The 24,368-nt window shown below is 48.2% G+C and overlaps 1 protein-coding gene across 2 annotated transcripts in view; it reads left to right on the top strand.

Moving 5' to 3' along the window:
* The window catches only part of PRKCE (protein kinase C epsilon), a 510,142-nt gene extending 488,445 nt beyond the window's left edge, over positions 1 to 21,697 (top strand). The window contains exons 15-16 of one of the 2 annotated variants that reach the window (XM_036872894.1): positions 520 to 549; positions 18,433 to 18,518. In XM_036872894.1, the coding sequence (XP_036728789.1) occupies positions 520 to 534 (15 nt within the window). In that variant the 3' untranslated portion in view covers positions 535 to 549; positions 18,433 to 18,518. Of the gene's footprint in view, positions 1 to 519; positions 550 to 18,432 lie in introns of both variants that reach the window. The other variant, XM_036872893.1, reaches the window with a different exon arrangement.
* The last annotated feature ends 2,671 nt before the right edge of the window (positions 21,698 to 24,368 follow it).

The raw sequence follows: 24,368 nt of genomic DNA, 5'->3' as shown, positions 1-24,368 counted from the left end.
TTCAGAGCAAGGGCATACAGCAGTGGACGGCTGGGGGAATAGGAAAGCCAGCGAGGCTGGATCCGTGGCCTTTGATGCTGGAAAAAGTCGCCAAGCTTAGAATTCACTGGTCTATCCCACTGGGGATTTGGTTCCAAAATGGCGGCATCATTTGCTGCCGTTAAAAGTAGCCCATTTAGCTTTTGTGTTGCCATTGGGCTTGCCTTCCTTGGGGACTGTAGGGGAGAGAAGTGATGTGTTTGGTGTGGCTGAAGGGCATCATCCAACCCTGTAGATCTTGGAGGTATTTTGCTCACTCCTAGCTTCTCTCCTGCACACACCTCCCCCGCCCCAAACGCATTAGGCTCTGAGATTATGGCTCCTGGGGCTTCGGCGCTGGAATGGGGGGGGGGGGAGCCAGCAGAGGAGGGAGAGGTCTGCCTCCCCAGCAGCCTAGCTGTCCTCAGTGAAAGCCAAAGATAATGAGGGAAATGCCAGCCAAGTAAACTTCTCTTTGTGTACGTGTTCTCTCTTTTCAAGTTTGCTTCAGTGTGAATGTCCCTCTTTAAGGTAAGGCCTCCAGAGTGGGGAGTCTTTCCAGGTAGGTGAGCCCTCAGACCGGGTGACATGGAGGCCCCTTTCAACCTCATGATCTGTTCCATCCAGCCATCCACACTGCATGGCGGGACCCCCAAGGGAGGCCTTTCCTGCATGCTCCTGCATGACTGGGCTGTGCTGAGAGAAAACTGGGAAGTGGGCCTGAGACCCTCACACCCTCACCAACTCAGCGGCTGGAGGAGGAGCCCTGCCGAACAGGCAGCCCCTTCCCCTAAAGCCAGCCCACTGGCCCAGGGACCTCCTGAAAGCGTGAACCGTGAAGACAGAGCCCCGGGGACCATGAGAGGCTGTCCTCATCTTCCACCTGGCAGAGCAGGAATGGGGCCCAGTCGGTCCCTGCAGACATGTGAGGACATCCCGCTGGCCTGTGTCCATGCCAGAGTGAGAGCCCTTAGCCTCCGAGAGGCTGCAGGGTCCCGCCAAGAGCCAGGATGTTGGCCCAGGGCTGGGGGGCATGGGAAAAGTCCAGGAACCTGTTTTTAGTAGTTGGCCCAGGTGATGGCATGGAAAAGTGGACAGGGCACTCGCTTTCACCCCAGAGAGACTTGAGTAGGAATAAAATTGCTGTCACAGGATAGTCGTGTGAACCTGGGAATTCACTTCCAGCCTCCTAGAGCCGCGACCTCCTTATGTGTAAAATGGGGTTGAGAATACCCGCTCACAGAATTACTACAGGGTTAGTTTACAAACCTCAGATGCTTTGCATACTACAGATTCTCAATAAATTTTAGTTCCTGTCTCTCCATTCATCACCCCCAACCCAGCTTGTTGAAGCCCCTCTCCCTCTTATCCCAAGACTCCAAGAATCAGGAGTTAAGGATTGCAGGAGGTGGTGTGGTATTTGGAGGCTGGGGTGTGGAATCAGGTGCAGCCAGGTTCCGACTGGGGCTGTAGGATCTTGGGAAAGTCACCTCACCTCTCTGAGCCTCAGTCTGCTGATCCATAGAATGGGGATGATAAAATCTACCACACTGGATTGCTGTGAGGAGAGGAAAAGCTAATGATGTGAGATGATTAGGAGAGCCCTTCATACACAGTGAGTGCTGGGGATGGCGCTGATGCCGATAGTGATGGAGGCAGTGGGGGTCTAAGCTGAGGGAGGCCGGTCTGGACAATATTTCTGTCCCAAAGGGGTGGAGGGGCCAGGAGTTCAGACGAGGGATGACACCCTGTGCTCAGGGGAGCAGCCATCCGTTACAGGGCAGAAAGGCAGAGACTGGCAGAGAACGCAGTTCAGACTCTGCCCGAGAGCCTCCTGGGGCTTAATTCTGGCACAGCCACTGGTCTGAGCTGGGGGACTACTAGAAAGGAGGTGCTGCAAGACAGTCACTCACCCCAGATGCCAATATTCCCAGTCCTTTGCTCCTTGGAAGACCCCCAAGGTTCCCCAACTTTTATTCTGTGAACTTGCTCACCAGCTTTACTCTTCTTGCCTTTGGTCTCGACAGTGTTTTTGCTGAGCACGGCTGTGTGACTCTCAGTGCCCCAGCCCTGAAATGGTAGCAGTCACAGCTTCCCAAGTATTTCTAAGCTAAACAGCCTCAGTGGGGCGTCTTTGACTCTACACAAGAGATTTCTCCATCAGGGAATTCTGACTGCAGGAGCGTCCCTGTGGCCAAGGGCTGGAGGGCCCACCTGTGATTCACTTTGGTCCTCCCAGCACCCACCCCAGGGGAGGGATCTGAGCCCTAGGCTGGGCATTTCCATAAGCTCCAAAGTTTTTATTTATGACTTAACTAGCTGTGAGGTTGGGATTCGCCTTCATGGATTCACCAAACTAGTGTATATTGAATTTAATCTCCTCCCTGCCCCATCAACACTTAAGGTAACACACACATCCTACCTGGGAGCATGGGACCTACTAGGCTGTTCCTGATTGAAAGTGGGGAGAGCAGGAGCCATCAGAGAAGGTTCTTGAGAGTTGCTGGATCTTGGCAGAGAAAGCCAGGAAGGGTTAGGAAGAGAGAACTACACGGGACAAGGCATGAAAGGGAAAAGGGAAAGGCAGGATTCAGATCAGCTCTTTTTAATGGGTATTTAGTGAGCATGTGCTCTGTGCCTTCTGGGAAGCCCTGGAGGGGAAGGTAAACAGAAGAAAAGAATCCCCTACGAACACAAACACGTTCACATCACCGTGTGACGTGAGGAGCTTAGATGGCAGGAGGAGATACTGAACACGGAATACTTGAGGAATACCAGGCAATGGGATAAAATTCAGGATTTGACTTTGGGAGGGGAGTCTTGAGGTTTGCCTGTCGAGGTTAGAGGACAGAACGGGAGAGATGGCACGAAGAAGATGGCCTCCCCAGTCAGGCCTCTGTGGGTCACAGGAGCCACTTCCCACCCGAGGTCTCATAGAAGATCTTGTCCAGGAGGGCCACGTAGCTGGATGAGCAGTGCCCTCCTGCCTGTCTCTGCAGAGAAGGCTACAGGGTGGTCCTGCAGCCAGGGGGGCGGGCATAGTGGTCAGAGGCTGGATAATGTGCGTCAAAGTAAAAGCAGATAGAATCTCAAGCTTTTCCCATGGAGGGGCTCCGTCCTCCAGGCCTCAAGCCAGCATTTGCTCTTTGAAGGGTGTAAGCACCAAGGGACATTTTGCCAGCTGACAGGGTTCCCCCGTCCACACCAGCCTACAAGTCCAGGACCTTGAATCTCCAGGGCTGCATCTGTCATAGCGGAGAGAAGCTCTTGGAAACGCAGTTTTGCATCTCGGGGGATCAGTGCCCTGTTTACTCCCCATTGTTTGTGCTGGGATAAGGGGTGATAACAGAATTGGATTTGGCCTCAGCTAGATGCTCAAACGTTATTCTAGAGTTCCAGGGTCTAGCAAACACACATTGGGTTTGTGAAGCTTCATTAAGGTTGTTCATCAACCTCAGTCTCTTCGAAGAGAGAAGACCTGGCTCACGGGCCTGCATCTTTTCGAGACTGCATGTTATTCGGGCTCCTCCGTTCTGAGACCTACTCCACCCCCAAAGGGGTTTTCTTGAGCACAGAGCTTGGATGTCAGTGGAGTATTTCAGGTGTGTGAGCCCAGCTAGGTGTGGAGGAGGGTCCAGAATGACGGGGACAGTGAAATAAGATCATTGCCTGAAGTGGGGAGATGGGCAGATAAGACTGGAGTGGGGATTGTCAGCTGAGATGACTTGGAAAATAAACCAGACCTTGACTGGGAGCTTCAGCCGCGCCTTCCTTCTCCCCGCAAGCAACTGGCACCTCCCCTAGTGTTGGAAACGACAGGATTGATGGTCCTCCCGGGGAGGTGTGGCAGATTCAGGCTACAGGTACCCAAGTACCTAGGATGTGGGTGTTCCACTGAATGATGCAGAATACCCTCACCCCAGAACAGGAGATTTCAGAACTTAGCCCTGACTCTGTATCACAGGCAGTGAGCTGAGAGGAAAACACTGGACGGGGCTGGGTCCAGGTCCCTGCTGGGAGAGTCTGTGAAACCCTGAACAAGGCACTGAATCTCTCTGCTCCTTTCCTGTAAGGTGAGGGACTTGCATTGTCCCTAAGATTTCTCCCAGCCCCAGGCACTCTGTGTAAACGTGCTCCATGAGGGCAGGGATGTGTGCAGGTTTTGAATCAACTTTATTATAGTAACATTTACAGAGCTGAAAAGTTACCTGTTTAAAGTGTCCATTTTGATGCAGTTTAACAAACCTATGTAACCACCGGCTCATGAATGTAAAGAACATCTCTGTACCCAAGCAGTTCCCAGGTGTCTCTGCCCCCGGCAGCCCCTGATCTGCTTTCTGTCCCTGGAAAGGAGATTTCTCTTTCCTAGAGCTTCACGTTTATGCAGTCATGTTGTATGCACTCTTTTGTGTCTGGCTTCTTTCACTCAGCATCATGTGTTTGAGACTTACATTTTTAACTTTTTATTATGGAAAATTTCAAGCATGTACAAAAGTAGCGAGAAAAGTGGAATCCCCATGTGCCCATCACCCAACTGCAAAGACTACTAGCGAGCTCTGCTTAATGTGTTAGGGGAGGGATCTGTGTCTGTTTCGTTCACAGCTGCGTCCTCAGCAAAAACTCCTGGCACATAGTAGTAATTCATATATCTGTGTGGAATGAATGAATGAATTCTGTAGATCTACAGTGTTCTTCCAGAGAATGTTTCTCTCTTAGTTCCATCTCAAAATTCTCTTCTCACCTTTTATGGCCCAAGATCTATCCCAGTATGTGCCTGGGAATTTGGGGTGATAAGATCCTGCATTAGGAAACCTGAAATTGTTGAATGGTAAGAGAAGGTGGGTGACCTCATCGTGATTTGAGAGGCATCTATTAGAGTGTTTACGGTTCCCGTTTCAAAGCCAGTAGGCAGAGCAACAATAAATCCCAGGCCAAGAGAGCTTGATCTCCATCCAGGACATGTTCATAAATACGGGGCGGGGGGTTGGAGTGGGGGATTGTTGAGTGCAGGATCAGGGCTTTTGCCAGGACTGATTGGAAAGTTTCTTCTTTGAGTACCCAAAAGCATCCCTAGAGTAGCTTAACTCAACAGCTGTCAACAATGACACTGCTTTGAAAAGTCGATGATAAATGAAAAAGGGCCCCCCGGTTAGAGGCAGAGCGGGGCTGGCTTTGCCACTGTGCGTCTGCCCACTTTCAGCGGGAACAGCCACGGGTCCCGCTGCTGCACGTCCCACCGCATGGGGCCAGCTCGCTGCAGAGCCTGGCACAGGGGCTCAGGCCTTGGGCAGGCCATAGCAGGCAGGGTGCTGTCTCCTCCTAAGGCTTTTTATTCCTGCGTATCGACATGGTATTTTCTACACATTTTCAGCTCCAGACACCCCTGCTGGGTGCCCCTTTACCCTACTTCCAGGTCTACCCATCAGTGGGTTGTAAAATCAGTTTAGTGGGTCAGGTGCATTTTTAATGAAGACTAGGATAGGGTAGAATTGGGTAGAGTAGAGAAGAAGAGAAAAGGAAAGAAAAGAACAAAGTAGAGAGACTAGAACATAGACTGCATCACATCTGGTAAGGGTAAAGTGTAGCGAGCTGCATCTTTTCTTGGGGATGGTGGAATGAGGTGATGTCCACTAGGTCATATATAACATGTATTTCTTACTCTTGGTCATAATGAAGAATTTCGAAGGGCTGTATTCCCTTTCACCCCTCCTGTCTAAGAAATGACCCCAAAGGGCCTAGTGGGGATGGCGGCCTCATGCATTGTGAGGGACGCAGGGCAGAAGGCAGTTGTTTGCTTGTTGGCTGATTGGTTGGTTGGTTGGTTGGTCGGTTGGTTGGTTTTTTTTTTTTTTTTCTTTAAACATCTTTATTGAAGTATAATTGCCTTACAATAGTGTGTTAGCTTCTGCTTTATAACAAAGTGAATCAGTTATACATATACAATAGGTTCCCATTACTCTTCCCTCTTGCGTCTCCCTCCCTCCCACCCTCCCTATCCCACCCCTCTAGGTGGTCACAAAGCACCGAGCTGATCTCCCTGTGCTATGCGGCTGCTTCCCACTAGCTATCTATTTTACAATTGGTAGTGTATATATGTCCATGACACTCTCTCACCCTGTCACATCTCACCCCACCCCCTCCCCATATCCTCAAGTCCATTCTCTAGTAGGTCTGTGTCTTTATTCCCGTCTTGCCACTAGGTTCTTCATGGCCTTTTTTTTTTTTTTTTTTTCCTTAGATTCCGTATATATGTGTTAGCATACTGTATTTGTTTTTCTCTTTCTGACTTACTTCACTCTGTATGACAGACTCTAACTCCATCCACCTCATTACAAATACCTCCATTTCATTTCTTTTTATGGCTGAGTAATGCGCTTCAGCCCTTTTGCACAGGTGACCACCTTGACGCCTGTCAGCGGGAGGCAGGACGGCACACACCAGGGGCCCGGCCCAGGGTCAGAACAGGCTGAATCCAGTCCTGGCTCCACCCCGGGCGGGCCCACCTCGGGCAGCTGCTTGCTAGTCTTTGCAGTGGTAACTGTGAGGTTAAATGCATCAGGCAGGTCTCCATCCCTGAGCTTTATTCTGTTGTCCACACGGAGGGACTGAAACGTGCCGCTGCTGGAAGTACACGGCAGGCCTCCGAGCAGAGCCTCTAGCCTGTGCAGGAGACAGTTACTGAGTAAGTCACTTTTTAGCCCCAGTTACAAGGAGGACCAGGAAAGAGAGGCACAGGGCGATCAAGGTATGTGAGGGGGACCAGCCTGGGTTCGGGATGGTTCCCCAGGAAGGGGCATTTCTTTCCCACATAGCAGTTCCAGACCCTTCTTATTAGCAGCAGGATGGAGGCTTTGTGGCCTCAGGAACGGTTTCCGAGCTCCTTTGCAGCATTTGAGAGGGAAACGGGCACTCCTTTTCTCTCATGTCTTGTCTTGGAGGGGCGGGCTCCCCTGTGTGAGAAGAGCTCTTGCTCTGGGCCGTCACCTGGGGACTCAGCAGGGTCTACTTAGTTAAGGCCCGGCTGTGAGCTGGGTACTGCGAGTGACAGAAGATGCAGGTGGCCCTGAGATGCTACTTGCCTTGCCAAGGAGCCAAGATTCTTGGGGCACTTGGAGACACCTCTAGGCCATTTAAAACTCCAAACTGAACGTCGTCAAGGGCCAGTGAGTGCTGTACAGACTATGAGGATGTGTCCTTAACCACACGGCCCACAATGAATCTTGGCTGAAATGTATGCTTTATACTTTTTTACCAAGTTTTAACAGCAGATAGTCACAGCCAAAGGTGTGTCCACGTGTGGACCTGGGCAGGCCTGGGAGGGTTTCAGGAGGCAGGTGTCAGCACCGCCCTTCAGAACTGCCCAGAAATGTCTCCTTCCCTAAAAGGAATGACGAAATGCTGTGTCTGTGAGGCTAAAGCTACGAGACAAGTGGTTCCACCTGGTCTTGAAATAGCCTTAGACAGAGAGCCTGCGTCCGGGGGACTTTTCCCAACCATTTTCACAGGGACCCTTCAGCCTTCCCATGGAGCACCACACGGGCCAAAGGCAACGCCCCATGTTGGGGGCCTCCATGGTACGAGGGACTTGAGCAAAAGGGGACATTTCCGGCCCTGAGACTGCTTCTCAGGGCTTTCTGCTCTCTGTGGATTCCTCAGAGTTACTGTACCACAGGGAATTTCAGACCTTGTTTGAGGGGAAACTTTGAAATCTGTGACTCTTAACTTAGCAGTGAAGTTGCCACCCCTTCCAGAATCTGCTGCGGTGAACTCTCTCCAGGAAAACCCAAAAGTGCCCATACATACAACACACTGGATTGTATTTCACGAGGTTCCCGGAAGCCCTGAAGTCCCTCGTCTAGTACAGGGGTTGGCAAACTCTGACCCACTGGCCAGATCCAACCCACTGCCTCTTTTTGTGCAGCCCTCAGACTAAGAATGGGTTTTACATTTATCTTCAGTGGTTGAGGAAGAATGGTGACACTTGACCATTATAAGAAGTTCGAATATCTGTGTCCATAAATAAAGTGTTACTGGGACACAGCCACTCACAGTCACTGACACTTTGTCTAGGGCTGCTTCGTGCTACACAGCAGAGGGGAGTGGTTGTGACAGAGACCCCATGGCCCACAAAGCCAAAAATATTTACTAGCTGGCCTTTCACAGAAAACGTGCCATTCCTGCTCTAAGAGTGGGAACCCAGGTCAAGAAGTCTTGTTTGAAATATTTTAGTTTTACTTAAAATGATTGAGCCATGGAATATACAGGTAGAAGCAGCTTTGGAAATCCCCTCAACAAGCTCCCCACTTTATCAAGGACCACATTCCCTGCTTCTGTGGGAGCAGGGGATACAGGGAGTTGTATCTTGGGTTCCCCTTTCAAGCTTCTGTAGGTTTCTAAGCTGGCCCTGCCTTCCAAATGAACCTTCAGGTAGAAGCACCAAAATTTTGTTTAAAAAGCACCATAACAGGGCTTCCCTGGTGGCGCAGTGGTTGAGAGTCTGCCTGCTAATGCAGGGGACGCGGGTTCGGGCCCTGGTCTGGGAGGATCCCACATGCCGCGGAGCGGCTGGGCCCGTGGGCCACAATTACTGAGCCTGCGCGTCTGGAGCCTGTGCTCCGCAACAGGAGAGGCCGCGATAGTGAGAGGCCCGCGCACCGTGATGAAGAGTGGCCCCCGCTCGCCACAACTGGAGAGGGCCCTAGCGCAGAAACGAAGACCCAACATAGCAATCAATCAATCAATCAATTAATCAATAAAAAAAAAATAAATCTTAAAAAAAAAAAACGCACCATAACAAATGTTCCATGTTTGGTAACAGCTTCTTTATAACGGGGATACCTGCCCTCCCCTGTAAAGGCGATCCCAGAGGGCTGAGTCTATAGACCCCTATAAACCACTGATTTACAGACAAATTGTAGTTGGCTGAACTCCTTTGATCACTGAAGTATTTCTAGGTGTGAGGGAGGAGCAACTCCCAAATCCAAAGCAACTCTTCAAATGGAATTTGTAAAAATGTGGATTTTTTAATAGTCTGGGAAACAATTACGAGGGGACAAGGAGAGAGGGGGAATAGTTGAATTCCATCAAGCAGTGGATTTGACAGAATTCAGCTCTTGTTGGTTGTTCAGAATGCCTGTTGGTCTGAGGGACTTAGCCCATTTAAAAAATACATTTACATATGCAGACTGCCTCAGGAGTGAAGCGGCTTTCCCTCAGACATGGTTTAGATGAGGCGGTGGACCAGATTCTGGGGGAGGGGGCATTCGACCTGAGGCTTGGGTGGCTCCCCATCTCTGTATGCTAGCAGCAGAGGCCAGCCTGCTGCCATGATTCTCTCCTGCGGACCAGGGAGTGACCAGGAACCAAGTGACTTCCCATTTTTACATGTCATGAAGCTAATCATTTGTGCCTAAAAAGCAAATGCGTCTTGATTTTCTTTTTCCCTAAAAGGTGGAAACAGCTTTACTAAAACAGAGGTCACAAACTGGAGGACCGCGCAACCCATTCAACCAGGCTGCTCTATTTTTAATTGAATTAGTTGGCAAAAATTAGGAGCTCTAACATGAAAATGTGTCTGGGGTATTTGTTGGGAATTCAGAAGACCTAGGAACCCTGGGTCTGTGTTCCTGAAGGAACACATCAGCTGCTGAGGCATGCACTGCCCACTTTGCCCCCAGCTCTACAGCTCCCTGTGGACACACACACACCCTCTGGCTCATTACAGAGAAAAGAAGAAATGATGTCATAGCCAGCACTGCTAAAAGTAAAATTCATCTTCTTTCTTCCTTTTTGTTTTTCTTATCTTGCTTTATTCCAGAAAGTTTAAAGATAGCCCACTAGGATATACAAAGCACATACTGTAAATGTAATGGCAGTGAAAATGGGGAAAGACAAAGAAGGTTAGGAAGGCAATAAAAGGATCAGGAATGTCCTCTTGGGTGGGTCACAATTCTGGCTCTTAGCTTTTAAGAGAAGACTGGTTAGTCCTAGTATTTGGAGTACACAGGAGATGAAAGCACACAGGTTACCCTGGTGATACAGTGATTATTCTGTGAACTGAGATCAGGGATCATCCCAAAGACAATGCTCTTTGTTCTGACCATACTGTTGTGATCAATATTGACAAAGAAGCAATACTAATAACTTACATTTACTCTCTGCTGTGTAATGTTCTCATCACTTAAATGTATTATTTCACTTAATCCTTATAACAAGTATATGGAGAGGACTACTAATATCCCCATTTTACAGATGAGGAAACTGAGGCACAAGAGAGAATTCATGATTTGCCCAAGGCCACAAAGTTTAGCGTGCATGCTAAACCACTAGGCTACGCTGCCTCTCAGAGGGCGACATCTAAAGAAACCAGTGTGGTTTGCCAGTGAGCTCTTGGGTATCCTGATTTTATAAAGACCGATGTAAAATAACTAAGGAATGGCATGAAATTCAGAAGGAATACCAGTATATTGTGTGGTCCCTTTGAAACTGCTAAGAAAAAGAAGGAAGAAAGAGATCCACTGCTCCTTTACACAGAGGGACTCAACAAGGCTGCACATCAGAATCACTCACAGAGCTATAAAAAAAATACAGAGGTCTGGGCCCCACCCCTGGACATTCCAGTTCACGAGGTGTGGGTTGAGGCCCAGGTGTCCATATAGATGCATGTTTGTTTCTGATGCACAGGCAGGATGGAGAACCACTGACTGAAAACAATGACAAATAGCAAGGCTGTTATTTTGCCTCTAACTTTTCCCCAAAGAGAAATGTCTTCAAAGTACAAAGATTAGGGCAAAAACCACTCTTGGGTGAACTGAAACCCAAGAGAAGTGAATTAATGAATTATATCTAATGAAGTCACCTGGGAGCTATAACTCACCCAGGCCAGATCCTGGAGCAGTTACACTGAGTCTCTGGGGTGGGTGTAGCGTCACTCTCATTTAAAGTTCCATGGTGGTTCTGTTGTGCAGCCGAGTTTGAAAGCCACCGTGCCAGACCCAGGTGAGTTATCTCTCAGGTTAGTGAAGAATCAGCCATGCCCACTATTTGGTTATTTGGATTTGATGGAATAGAGCAGTGGTACCAAATGATGGGACATGGGCAAACAGTCTCCCAGTATTCAGAAAGAGGGAAAATGAGGTTTGGGATACTCTGAGATAGATGTGATTATAGCAAGTTTCTAGAAGGTTTTATGAGAAGATAGTTTGTGGACACTTAGGGGAAAATGGTAATTGCTTGGAGCCAATTAACTTCACCTCTAGACTAATAGATGAGAGAAATGCTGCAGGCATTGTGTATCTTTATTCCAGCAAAACAATGGAAAGTCTCGGATGGCATCCTCCTGAACAAGATGGAAAAAGTGACCATGGCTGGTTGCTTCACAGTGGATTTAACACCCATACCCCCAAACTGTGCTGGTACGACTGGGTAGGTCAGCTTTGTGAGAGAGCTCTTTGCAGAGGGCAGGTCAGAGGGCTCTGAGCCTGAACTTCCCTTATACAGTATTTTTATATGCATCTTGTTAAAGAGATGGGAGGCATGCCAATCAAATTTTAGGATGACAAAAATCTGAAGAATATGGCAGAAAAGATGGATGACAGAGTTAAAATGGCATTCATGTAGTACTTTAGAGTTTACGTGAGGTTTACTTATATGCTCTCATGCAATCCTCAGCAAGCTAGGTAGATTTATTATCCCCACTTTCTTGGTAAATAAACTGAGATTCAGAGAGGTGAATTACAGAATCATTATTTATGGTAATCTTAACAACCTAGAAATAAGTACCACCATAAGAAGAAATCAAAGTTAAGTGTCAGAGGTTACATCTGGATGCAAAAAATCCATTTCAGAAGATAGGGGTTTGTATTAGTTTCCTAGGACTACCATAAAGTTCCACACGCCGGGTGGCCTACAACAACAGAGATGTATTGTCTCTCAGTTTTGGATGCGAAAGTCTTTGATCAGGGCACGTGCAGAGCCGCGCTCCTCCTGAAACCCGTAGTGGAGGAATCCTTCCTTGCCTCTTTCAGCTTCTGGTGGCACCAGATGTTCCTTGGCTTGTGGTGGCATCACTCTGCTCTTCATGTGGGTTCTCCCTGTGTCTCTTTATCAGGTCCTCCCCCTGTGCGTGTCTGCCTCTGTGTCCAAATTTCCCCTTCTTATAAGGTCACCAGTCATACTGGATAGGCCCCACCCTGATGACCTTACATCTGCAAAGACCTTATTTCCAAATAAGGCTGAGGTGCTGGTGGTTAGGATTTCAACATAGCTTTTGGGGGAGACACAGTTCAACACATAACAAGGTTAAATTGGATTGATAAAACTGTAAGAGCGTCACTGTTTTATCACAGTTACCTCAGAAATGATAAAACATTGACACCGTCTTAGACATTGATTTAATTTGAGAGTTTCCACCAAGTAGAGGGTCATACCACTTCCCTTGGCATTGCTCAGACCACGGAGTCAGGAATCGAGCTGTCAGTTCTGGCCACCACATTCTAAGAAGGAAATGGATTAAAAAATGGTAGGGCACCACCATGGCAAGACAGGTGCTGTGAAAGCTTCCACTGGCAGCCTAGACAAACCCTCTATGTGTCTCGCTCTGTTTTCTATAAGGAAAATCCAAAAGTATGATCAATTCATGGTTAACAAAATTAAAAAAGGGGGAAAGGGATAGAAGAATATGTTGAGAGAGATTTCTAGGCAAATGATAGTTGACTTGAATTTCTGTTCCAAGCCTCGTTTTTGTCAGGCAAAACACTATGCAGTTATACGTTTCTCATTTCATTTAACTTCATGGGTGAGCATGTGTGTATAAGCATATGGACATGTACTCTGTCAATATATGGGTATAATGAATATATGTGTATATGTAAAGATCCAGTTAATTGATGTTAAGCAAGCATTCTAATTATTTAAATTCTCACTTTTTCTTTGAAGATATTTAAAAGAAGAAAGAGCTTAGATAAGAATATTGACATTTCAGAGCTAAGAGGAATCTTGAGTTTGACTGTTGCGGCGAATAAAAGGATTTTGAGCAAATGAATATTAAAGGATTGCTGTGTGCCCTGCTTTGCAGTAGGTACCTTGAGGGATACGAGAGGAAAATGTGACACACATAAAAACATGACAAGGAGGGAGCAAATGCATGTTCCAGGAAGTGCCGTGGGGGACTGCAGGGGAGGGTGAGATGGAGGGAGGCTGGAGTCAGGGAGACTCAAGAGGGAGGTGGAACCTGAAAGCTGGATTTTTGGAGACCACGTGAAGACAGCATGTCTCCCCAGAAAGTTATGGTCACACACATGGGTCTGGGGACCCTGGCTTGTGGTCACTCTACTGCCTATGCCCTTGCTGTCACGCCAGACACAGATGAAGAGGTGGTCTGGGACCAGCACGGTGACTACAGCCCCGTGCCCCGGCCTGTAAGACCAGGGAGTTTTCTCGGTGCTTTAGAACAAAGTCATCTGTTGATCTCGTAATCAGAAGAAGACAGAAGCAGAAATCGCTGGCTCCTCTAAAAGCTTGTATTTATGACTTCAGTTCAGTGAGGGCTATGAAAGAATTGCTCCAGCCAGACAGGAAGCGAGCATTCAGGCAGCCTGCCCATGTCCGCACTGGGGTCCAAACACTGCCACAGCCGGCTGAGCCTCCAGCCCTCAGTGGCCTCAGGGCGATTTAAAAGGCAGGTCGCCTACCTTTGCCTCTCAAATGCAGTTTCTCAGAGGCATCTGGAGTGACCTGTAACTCTGTTTCCATAAGTTCTACCTCACTCCCCCGCTGCAGATGCCAGAAGTGTGCCCTCCCCCCAGGGTCAGCCCCAGACCTCTCAAATCCAAGACCTTACTTCTCAATGAAGCCAAAGGGAAGAGGAATGTTGTTTTCCCCTGACACCAACTGCAAATACCCACCAAGTCCGTAAACTTCTCTTAGCCCATCTGTCTTGGTAGAATTTGCCCAAACCCTGGTTCATCCTCTTTCTTTCTCAGACCAGCAGTCAAGGAACCCTAGTGGCCCAGGCTGACCACTGCAGGGAGAGGAAACCCCATTAACCAGACCTAAGCCTGCCTGTCTCTCAGGGCTCTGTGGGGCAGCCATGGGCTGGGGTGCCCTGCTCCAGGCTCTTTCTGAGTCAGACCTCAACCTTCTCCAAACAAAAACACCCTCTGGCACAAGAGTGCCACAGGTTCTGAACCCAGATCACTTCAGTGGCTCTAGATAAAGCAGCAGCAGGAGACGTGCATTCAGTTATTTTTTTCCTCTGATATTTCTTGAGCACTCTCTGTGTGCCAGGCAGTGCGCCATCCCGCGGATGGAATGGCGAGTTCAACCCAGTCCCTGCCCCCAGGAGCGCACAGATTAGTTGCAAAAGGAGGCGGACACCCAGGGTGGTAAGTGCCGTGATGAGAGTTAGGAGAGGTGATAGAACCCCCCATAAGAGGCCTGGAGGGACAGAGAAGGCTTCCTGAAAGCAGGGCATCTGAGCCAAGATGGGAAAGGTGAGCAGAAGTCAGCTCGGTGATGAAGACATGGGGCAGAAGGCACGGAGGGGAGCGGGTGCTCCGGGCCGAGGACTAGCTGAGCGAAGGCTCGGATGCAGGAGGAAGCCGGCGAGCCCGGAGGGCTTCATGGTTCCCCGGGCCCAGGAGGTGAAGCTGGGCAAGTGGGCAGGGGCGAGATCCCAGAGGGCCTTAGAAGTGGGTAAGAAACTGGGGCTTTTTCCGAGAGCAGTAAGCCACCGTTGGAAGAATCTCAGTGGCTGGAGGAAGCACGGGATGTTCAGGCAGGCCCTGGCTCAGCACTAGTTCAGGATTTGAAAGCATCCAGAGAACTGTGAGCTCAGGCCCTGCCCTCACGAAGCTCATGGCACCCGTGGGCAGATCACATGGGCTGTGCCGGGGAACACAGCCAAGAAGAGAGTGAGGCATGCCCACGGCACACGGTGCTAAGACTCGGAGGCAGGGTAGGATCTCACGTTTATTGGGTGCCCATTGTGTGTTGGGGTCTGCACGGAGGCACCTCACATCTGGCATCTCATTTAGTCCTCAAGGCAATCTGTAGGGCACCTGTGACCACCCCCATTTTACAGATGAAAAGACCAAGGCTCAAAGAGGTTACCTTCACAGTGTCATCTCACCAGGAAGGGGGACGGTACCAGGATGGGAGGCCAGCCAGTGCTCTTTCTCCTCCTGCATGCAGCCTTCCTTGCGTGTAGGTCAGAGGACGTGGGAAGGACTTAATGGAGGAGATAAGGTGCGAAGAGTTAGAAGGCTGTTCCACTGTCCCAGTGTCACCTCTCAGGCTGTGCGGTGGGGGCTGAGAGTCAGGCATTTAGATATTAGGAGAGGCACATGGGGTGACTAAAGATCCAGCTAAACAGGGAGTGTCTCTAGGAGTTTGCCCACCAGAACCTTGGAGTGGAGTCTCGTGCCAACTCTGTAAGGGAGACAGCGGCTTTCCAAAGAGTAAAACCAGTGAGTAAAGGATAGAATCCCCAGTCCTCTCTAAATATGCGGATGCTATGCTGCCTACATGCAATTAACAGGGGATGGGGTTTCTCAGAAATACTTGCTTTGGAAAACTCCCCAAGCCTCTAAGGTTAATTAATAGTCAGGAATTGTTAGTTATTTGAATTGGGAATGAGGGACTGACATACACCTAAGCTGTCTCCAGGGGAACTAGGGCCTGGGCCGGGTTGCATAAGGGTTGCATGAGCCAAGTGTGTTCTTCTGTAGAGCTCTTGAAGAATGGCACACTCGCTCCAATGCCACAGATGATTCTGGGACCACTGGAAAGCCCAGAGCTGAGCTAGATTGCTACCTAAGCCAGCCCGCCATGGAGCTAGAGGCCCTCTGGAAATGACGTCCCTAACTGTATTGACTGAGCCCGATTCCCTGGTAAGCAGTCAGCAAGTTGGGACATTCAGACATCCTGTGGAATCTAGCTCCGTCACTATGCTCATTTGACCTCAGGAAAGGAAACCAGTTTCCATGACTAATGGACACAAATGATTGAAAGGTGAAGCACAAGTAGTTAAACAGGGGAGCCGATGCCAGAGTGTTTACAGATTTCCCGAGGTTCTCTATACACTGGCTCCCCTCCCCCATTAGTGACCAGTGAGAGGGAGGCAGGAAGGAGGTGGTCCCGCCCCTGAAAGTACCTGGGCATAGCCCACCATTGGTGGTGTTACCAATTGAGTTTCCCTCCTGGCCTATTCCTTGCCAATCTTCTTCACCAACTCCCACCCCTCCTGCCCCTGCTCCCCCTCTCCTCCTGCCCCCACTGAGGGTGCCCCTTGGTCGCCTTCTGGGATGATACTCAGCGCTTCCCAAGTCTTAAAGTCTTGCTGCCACCTTCTCCCATCCTGCTGCTCCGCCAGCACCACGCGCCCATACTCTGTAAGCCCTCTTCAATCAAAGTGAACCCATCCCTCCTTCGATAGGGATCTTCAGAAGAGGCGTCACCACACCCTTTCCCCAGGCACCTGCCCTCCCGTGTCCCTCGTGCGTCACTTGGGTTTGGGCTTTGTGGCTCTCCTCTGGAGTCCCTCTCCACGAGGGCCCCCCTTTTCCTCGTGCTCTGTACACACTGGAGATGGAGACGTGTCATTCTCTTGCCTGCGGCCAGCCCTCCTGTAGAAAAGACTAAGCCACTCCTCAGTTTTCCCATGTCAAGGGGCGACACACACATCCTGCTGCGGCAAGTCCTGTTTCCATCCCTTGGGCTTTTCTGTGTCCCCCTTTTGTCTCCCCTCCAAGGTCTCTGAGACCTACTGAACTATGCAGCTCAAGGCCAGAGAGAAGACGCCAAGCAGGACTGATGGGCGCTGAAAGATAGGAAAGACTAGCTCATCTCCGCTCTGTGCTGTCCATCTGATTCAGATCTCAATCTGGGGAAGTTCGAAAACAGACTCCCCTGCCGAGCTCACCTCACCATGTCACCACTCTCTCCCCAACCCACAGACGTCTCCCACCATGCTGGCTTACCAGCAAGTTGTTCTGGCTTTGCTTCAGCCTAGTGGTTTGACCTAAATGTCTCCTGTTTGAATTTGACTCTTGCCGTGTCTTCCCACGTCTCCAGTACCCAGCTTTCCAGACGTTCTACACCACGGGAGGCATCATGCTGAGAGCTGGATTTGAGTCTGGCTCTGCTCTGAACTCACTGGGTGACTCTGGGCAAGTCACCAAACCTCTGTGAGCCACGGTTTCCACATCTGTAAAATCAGGATAATAACACCTGCCTGTTCCAAGGATCAGTGAGCAAATGAACGTGAAGATGCTGTAAACTGTAAAGCAGCACTTCCCAAACCATGTTCTGCAGAACTTTGCTCCCATCTTCTTAACCATCTTCCTCTCTGCCAAGGTGCCTTCCTCCCATCTCTACCAACATGATTGTAACTCATCCTTCAAGTCTCAGCCGGGCCCTGACTACTCCATGAAAGTTTTTCTAATGATTGCAGTGTGTTCTAGACAGGAATACTAATTCCCGATTCAGCAGTGAACCCCCAAAGGCAGAGAGCATTATTCATACTTCCTGATTTTCTCCAAAACCCAGGATGTGTTTGGTTGCTGCCCTCCACCCTCCACAGACCATAAGCCCAGTTTTGGTAACTTGAACCTCCGGCTGGGTATGGGTCTTTCTGAGCTGGGAAGTCAGTGGTGGGCTTGCTGATGTATTCACTCATTCAGTAGATGCTTAGTGCAGGGGACTGCTGGGGACCCAAGGCTGAGTCAGACAAGGCTTCTGCCTTTAAGGAGCTCATGGTCAGGACAAAAGCATTAACAATTCACTGCAAGTCAGTGTCTTGAGTATAATAATAGAAATAACGTGGGAACACAAAATAGCAGGTGAGGATCAAGGCAGGTTTCCCAGAAGATGGTCCCACCCCCCCCCCCCCATCCCATGCATCCTCCTACTTATAGAGAAGATGACATCTGGAGCAGACATGGCAAGGTAATGGGGATTTACCTTTATGGAAGAAAGACCACTGGAGACCTTGTGGGAGGGAGATTCAAGTTCATTTCCTGGATCACAGGAAGGGAAGTCTCAGTGGAGCCAGAGGGTTAGGGCAGATGCTGGAAGGGGGAGTGTCCGGAACACACACACACACACACACACACACACGCACACACACTCGACCCCACACACACAGTCTATGGGAATCCCACTTCCCTGCTTTTCCATCATACCTCTCACCCCGTCTTCCTTCTCACCTGGACTCATTCTTCCTCTCCAAGTCCTCCATCACCTCCCGGTCCTGGGGCCATTCATCGTTACCTCATTGGAACAGCTCGATGTCTGCTCTCAGTAGCTAGAGGTCTGCTTTGGCGAGAGGCTGGTCAGCGCGATGCCCACTCCCTGCGGGGGGCCCTGGGGAGGAAGGTCAGCCTGGAGTCAGTGCTTTCTCTTATCTTCCCACAGAAAACCAAAAGAGACGTCAATAATTTTGACCAAGACTTTACCCGGGAAGAGCCGGTACTCACGCTCGTGGACGAAGCGATTGTGAAGCAGATCAACCAGGAGGAATTCAAAGGCTTCTCCTACTTTGGTGAAGACCTGATGCCCTGAGAAGCCGCTCCAGGTGGAGTTTGGTGATGCTGCAAGCAGGGGCGCCGGGAAGATTCCTATTTTCCCGTCGGACGGTCTTGAACTACTTCTCCTCCCCGGAGCCCCAGTCCCTTGTCCACCCTCTATTTATTGCATTCCCTCGCCCCAGGCCAGCTCCTCCCTCTTCCCACCTGGTGACCAGAAGGCACTCTTGGTTCTTGTCTCACCAGTAATGCAGAATCGTGTGGCGTCAGCAGTTCACTGGACCCACTGCCGAGTCTGGTCTGTTGGCAAGCCTGGCTTCTTCACTCCACGGAGGCTTCTGGCAGGGAAGCAACTTCAGGTCTTTTACTGAAAAGAAAAGGAAAAAAAAAAAAAAAAAAGCTAACGAGACTCTGGCTCTGCTCGTGGACGCAGAGTCCTGACAACTCTTGCTTCTCATCCCTCCGGTCTCCCCGCCTGCCACCGTCTGCCATTCTATCCAGAAGAAGAGACTGGTGCTTCTTCAGCCCAAAGATGGGCACCCTCAAGGCATGCCCAGGAAGGAGAGAGGCTGGGAGATGCCCGGGTTGGCTCCCTGTGTTGGTTTGCTCTGGAATGGCTAATTCTCGCTTGCTTTGGTTTTAGCTTTGGGGCATGCCAAAGTTGTGTAAGCATGTGTCTTGTGGAAGAAATCGCTCTCCGTAGAAGAAGAAATTTGATTTTGAACTCTGTTAACATTTGAAAAATAGATTATCAAATTTGCTTTCTAATTGGCCAAAAGATATAAATTCCAGTGTTAATACAGGTAGATATTAAAGGGCTAATAAATCATCGTCCAAGGTTTATGCTCTGAATGCTTTCGTGGCACGTGGGGCTCCGTGAATTGAGAGGAAAGGAAACTAGCAGTGCTCTATGTTATTCAAGTTCTGCCTGAACTCCAAGGCCACCGCAGAGATGGCCAAGGCCCTGGGGTCCTAGCAAAACTCGCCTCCCAGATTCTCTTTCCAGTTTCGTCCTAAGTCCCCAGCATCAACTCTATTTATTTTCTGCAGCAGTGTGTAATTTTTGCGCACTTCTACCAAATGGTAGTACTACTGTGTTGTGGTTTTTAAACATTAAACGTGTAAAGTTAAATATGAAATATCTGCTTTTGGAACAAGCAGAGTGAGGCTAAACGTGGGTTATGCAGAGGGTATCAGGAGATTGAAGAGCGACTTATTTGAAAACTGACAGGGTGGCAAGATGCGCTCGGAGTTTTGTTTCTGTGTGACATGCAATGGCAACTCATGTGGACACTATTTAATGGATGTGACATTACCTCCTGTAGATATGCTAACAGTGTTACATTCTTTGATTTCCAAGGGTTCTCTGTGGCTTTGTGTACATGTTTCCTGGAGGTCGTTTGATTATCTATTTTACTGAACTGATTTAGCAGGGAATGGAATCCATTCCAACTGTTGCACGTGGATTTCCCAGCTGCCCCTAAATATATATACTTGTGAGTGGCAAAGTGGCACTAATGAAGCTTTTTGCCTTTTGTACATTTGAGATTTTTGTATATAGTGTTTGCTGCAAGGCCTGTGGAATTAATTCATTGAATTTAGAGGTATCAACTGCTGCATGTTCAGGCATATTATAAAACTTTAGTCTATGAAAGAATAATTATAATAATGTCCAGGTGCAATACTCTCTGAGTGTATTGGTTCAAGTTACCGAGAGATAAGGTGTGTTTCCTTCTTTCTTTTTTCTTCTCGGGGGGGAGGGGTGTTCTTTGTATTGTTGATTTCATTTTGGTTTATTTTAAAAGATGTAAACTCACATATAGTTCTCCTGCGCTCTGTTATGCCCTGATAGAGATGGGAAAGAGAAAGGAATGTTCTGGATGGTGGTTTCAAAGTTTTGACAGTGACTAGCTGGGGCCCCTTAGCTGGTGTCCATATTTGTATCTGGCTGGTCACGTAGCTTTGGTTACTAGTGATGCCATTCAGTTCTCTTTTGTTTTGATTTTTTTAAAACTCAGGTGTAATTATTAACTGTTCTTACGATAATTTCAAATATTATGCTCTATCAATTTGTGTGTTTGGCATACCAGTGAAGAGATGAAGAACAGTAGATTAATTGATCTTCGGTAACTTGACATACTGGGGAGAGACTGTCTTCTGGAGTTGAGGACAAGCACAGAAACATCTTCATGGTGGCATCATCTCATTTTTTAGGAAGACATGACAATACTGCCCATCTTACTCGTGCATCACCACTGCTCTCTGTTTTCTCCTCTGCTTCCTTCACCCTGATGGACTTTGAAACACCAAGCAAACTCTGACTATAATGCCAACTGGCCTTGTCCAAGGTATTCCCATGTCAGCAGGGGTTGGGCCTTCCTAAAGGACAACTGGCATTTTTGTTGGGAAGTCAAATAATAATACATTCCACCAGGCAGCTCCAGGCAATCACTCAGCGGGTTGCCTGGCCCAGAGATGCCCCCTTCCAGCCCCCAAAGCTGGGCTCGCTGGGATGCCTCCTGTCTGGGGCTGGAGCTCATCAAGTTCTCATACAGGCAGATTCAAATCCCATGTAGTCTATAGAATAAGGCTTGTGTGTTCCGTGAGTAGTCATTGTTTCATTTCAGCTTTCACAAGACTTTGGAAGCAACCACACTGTTTCATTTCTGCCAGTTCTTTCTAATCTTTCCAGCTCGCTCACTCACTCTCTCTTTTTTTTTTCTTTTAAGAAAAAAAAGGGGGGGACGGGAGTGCAAAAAAATGCCAAAAAAATATATGAAGGATAGCTGTTCTCCTGTGTTCTCTCATAATGGATTTTGTGAAGTGGAAACATTTTTTTTTTCCTCCAAAGGTGAAAAAGCAATGCATTCTTGCTTTAAAAAAAAAAAAAAAAGAAGGCTAAAAAATTACCTCTTTTTAAATTATGTGCAAAATAAGTCTGGCTAAATATAAAATGTATTCAATTTTAGGGATTTTTTTTTTGTATTGTGATGCTTTATTTGTACATTTTTTCCCTTTCTGGATGTAATTTTAATCTCTTGCCATTCGTTAGTGTTATTTCATTGTAAACATTATTGTGCCAAATGTACTGTATTCAAAAGGATGTGAATGTGTATTGTTTCAGAACCTAATAAATACAATGACGTTAAATCTTATTTCTCAGTCCTGATGAACATTTTTATCTCCTTGGTGAGTGTCAAGGTGGCACTAATGAAGCTCACTGCCTTTTAGACATTAGGGATTCCAAATTCCCAAACCTAGATGTGGTTTCAGCTTTTCTCTTACCCCTTGAAGATGCACAAAGGATGCAAATGACCATATTGGCAATGCCCAATGCCCACCCCCGCCTGGCCTCTGTGTTTCGGGGACTGCCAGCCAGAGGCGCGGAGGGCGCCTGAGCGGACTGGATGTGGCTCTGGGCTGTCTGGGTGTGGAGCTGCCCTGGAGTGCCAGCAGTTGGGCAAGCAACACCAGGAGCACTTGGTTTTCATCTTTCTAGAGAAGCAAATGCTGGATCTCCTTGCAACCCATTCAAGCGTCTTCAGGACTCAGTTTCTGACCGGCTGCTCAGAACTTTAGGCCTTGGGAGTCCTAGAAACCCCTGCGAGGCTGGGAGCCCCTTGGAGGCTGGGCCTGGAGCACAGGCTAGCCAGTGGGGCTCCATGCTTGGCTTGCGCCCTCTCCGCCACTCAACCAGCGTTCATGGCCATCACAGTGACTCTGAGCTCTCCAGGTTCTTCCTTCACGCTGGGGCTCCTTTCTCACACTCCACTCATGTTGCACTGCCCCTGCTAGGCTCCTCCTCTTCTTTCTCCAGCATAGAATTTTCAAGAAAGTTTGAAACTCAAAAGGATGCTCTAGAGTACACCAGAAATTTCAAGTAACCAGAACTCCCTGTTTCTTAAGAGCTATGGGCACGATTGCAGTTTTACGATTTGTCATCCTCAGGCCATCCTAAGGAGATGGACTAACTTATCACCCTTTCAGCCCTCACAATCACTTCAAAAGCCCCCCCATGACTTTGCTATATCATCCTGAAGGTACTCGCCTCTCAGTCCCCTCTCCCACCCCCACCAGCAACATCTCCTGCCTACCTGGAGATGTAAGCATGGACCTCCAGACCCACTCCAAGAAGAAGGTTGTATTTATCTATTCTCTCTGATTCAGGCAGCTGTTTCTAAGTAAGTGACCATCCCAGGAGAAGCAGGCTTCCCACCAGTGTGTCTGAGTTTAAATAAAAAGAGAACTGAATTAAAAGATGCTGTTCTTAGAAGGTCAGAAGACATCTCCAAGCATTTCACTGAATGAAATATGACCAGTCTACACCTCCCTTGCCTAGTGGTCCAGAAGAGACAGCTCCAAAGTCCTGGAGATGAGGAAATCCATCCTCCCAAAATCTGTGTGCTCCACAAATCACACAGAAGCCATAAGAAAGGTCAGTTGCTGATCAAAGTCCCTGGTTTGGAACCTCTTCCCTCAATCCCAACCATGTTCTGGGAGAGGAAGCCAAGCACTGCCATGCCTATTGCAGGAAAGCCATGGCCACTGGTCCCTGACAAGGGTTGTTAGGTGGCTCCGGAGCTAATTGAGGAAAGCCTGTCTGTGTGGCTTTGCCCCCGAACTGAGAAACGGCAGGTCTAACAGATTTCTTGCAGAGGGAATCTATGGGAAGATTGGTCCTTCTCTATTTCCTTGTACCCGAGTACAGCCAGTGCTTGGATTACTAGGAGCCTGAAGATCTCCATGCAATAAAATTACTGAACCACAAAGCATGTGTCGTCATAGTGCTTACGGTGGCAGAGAGATGGAGTGAAAAGAAAGCATAGAAGCCACATCATGAAGTCTGTTTTTCACTTTGAAGGTCTTTAGCCTAGACAATGATACAACTTGTGTGGTATGTCTTAAGCTAGACCTGAAGGATGATCAGCTCTCCTAATCAGGAATACACCCTCCAGGGATGGACCGCTGATTGAATAAATAGTGTTTATTCAGAAGGTACTGCAAGTGCTTCAGCTCTCTTTTAACTCCTATCGACTCCTGGGGGTTTTGTTATTAGCATAAAGAATGCTAGAAAAGGATTCTTAAGGAAACCGGTAGCTTGTTAATTAGCATAAAGGATGTCAGAAAGGTGGCATTAGTGATGTTTGAGATAAGTAGATTGGCAAAGATATTTTAAGACAAATCTCCACATTTAAAAAAAAAAAAAGATATAAGAAACTAGAGAGTCTTCAATTTCCCTAGTAATCAGGGAGATGCAAATTTAAATCAAACTGCAATACCACTTCACACCCACCAGAATGACTAAATCAAAAAGGCAGACTTATCAAGGTTTACTAAGGATGTGGAACAACCAGAACTTTCAGTGTCTCAGGTTTGGGTATAAAGTGGTACAACTACTTTGGAAAACTTTGGCAGTATCTACTAAAGCTAAATATGTATACCCTTGATGCAACAGAAAATTTATCCAGTGAATAAATGAATTTTGCAATGTTTATACAATAGAACAGTAGGTAGACATGAGAATGAATGATTTACAACTACACACAACATCATAGATGAACCTCACAGCACAGTATTGAGTTTAAGAAGCCAGGCACAGTACAGACTGTGTGATTCCATTTACATAAAATACAAAATAGACAATCCGTGTTGCTAGAAATCAGTCTAGTGGTTGCCCTTGGGGGAGGAGAGGCCATGACTAGGAGGGGGCGTGAAAGGGCTTCTGGAGAGCTGCTTTAGTTTTGTTTTCTGAACTGGCAAACAGGTATGTTTACTTTGTGATCAATCACTGAGTCGTCCCCTTATGATCTGCGCACTTTTCTGTGT

The sequence above is a fragment of the Balaenoptera musculus genome, chromosome 13 (genome assembly GCF_009873245.2).
Source record: "Balaenoptera musculus isolate JJ_BM4_2016_0621 chromosome 13, mBalMus1.pri.v3, whole genome shotgun sequence".
In the NCBI taxonomy this organism is placed as follows: domain Eukaryota; kingdom Metazoa; phylum Chordata; class Mammalia; order Artiodactyla; family Balaenopteridae; genus Balaenoptera; species Balaenoptera musculus.
Note: the sequence above shows the minus strand (reverse complement) of the source record. Positions and strands in the feature narration are given on the sequence as shown.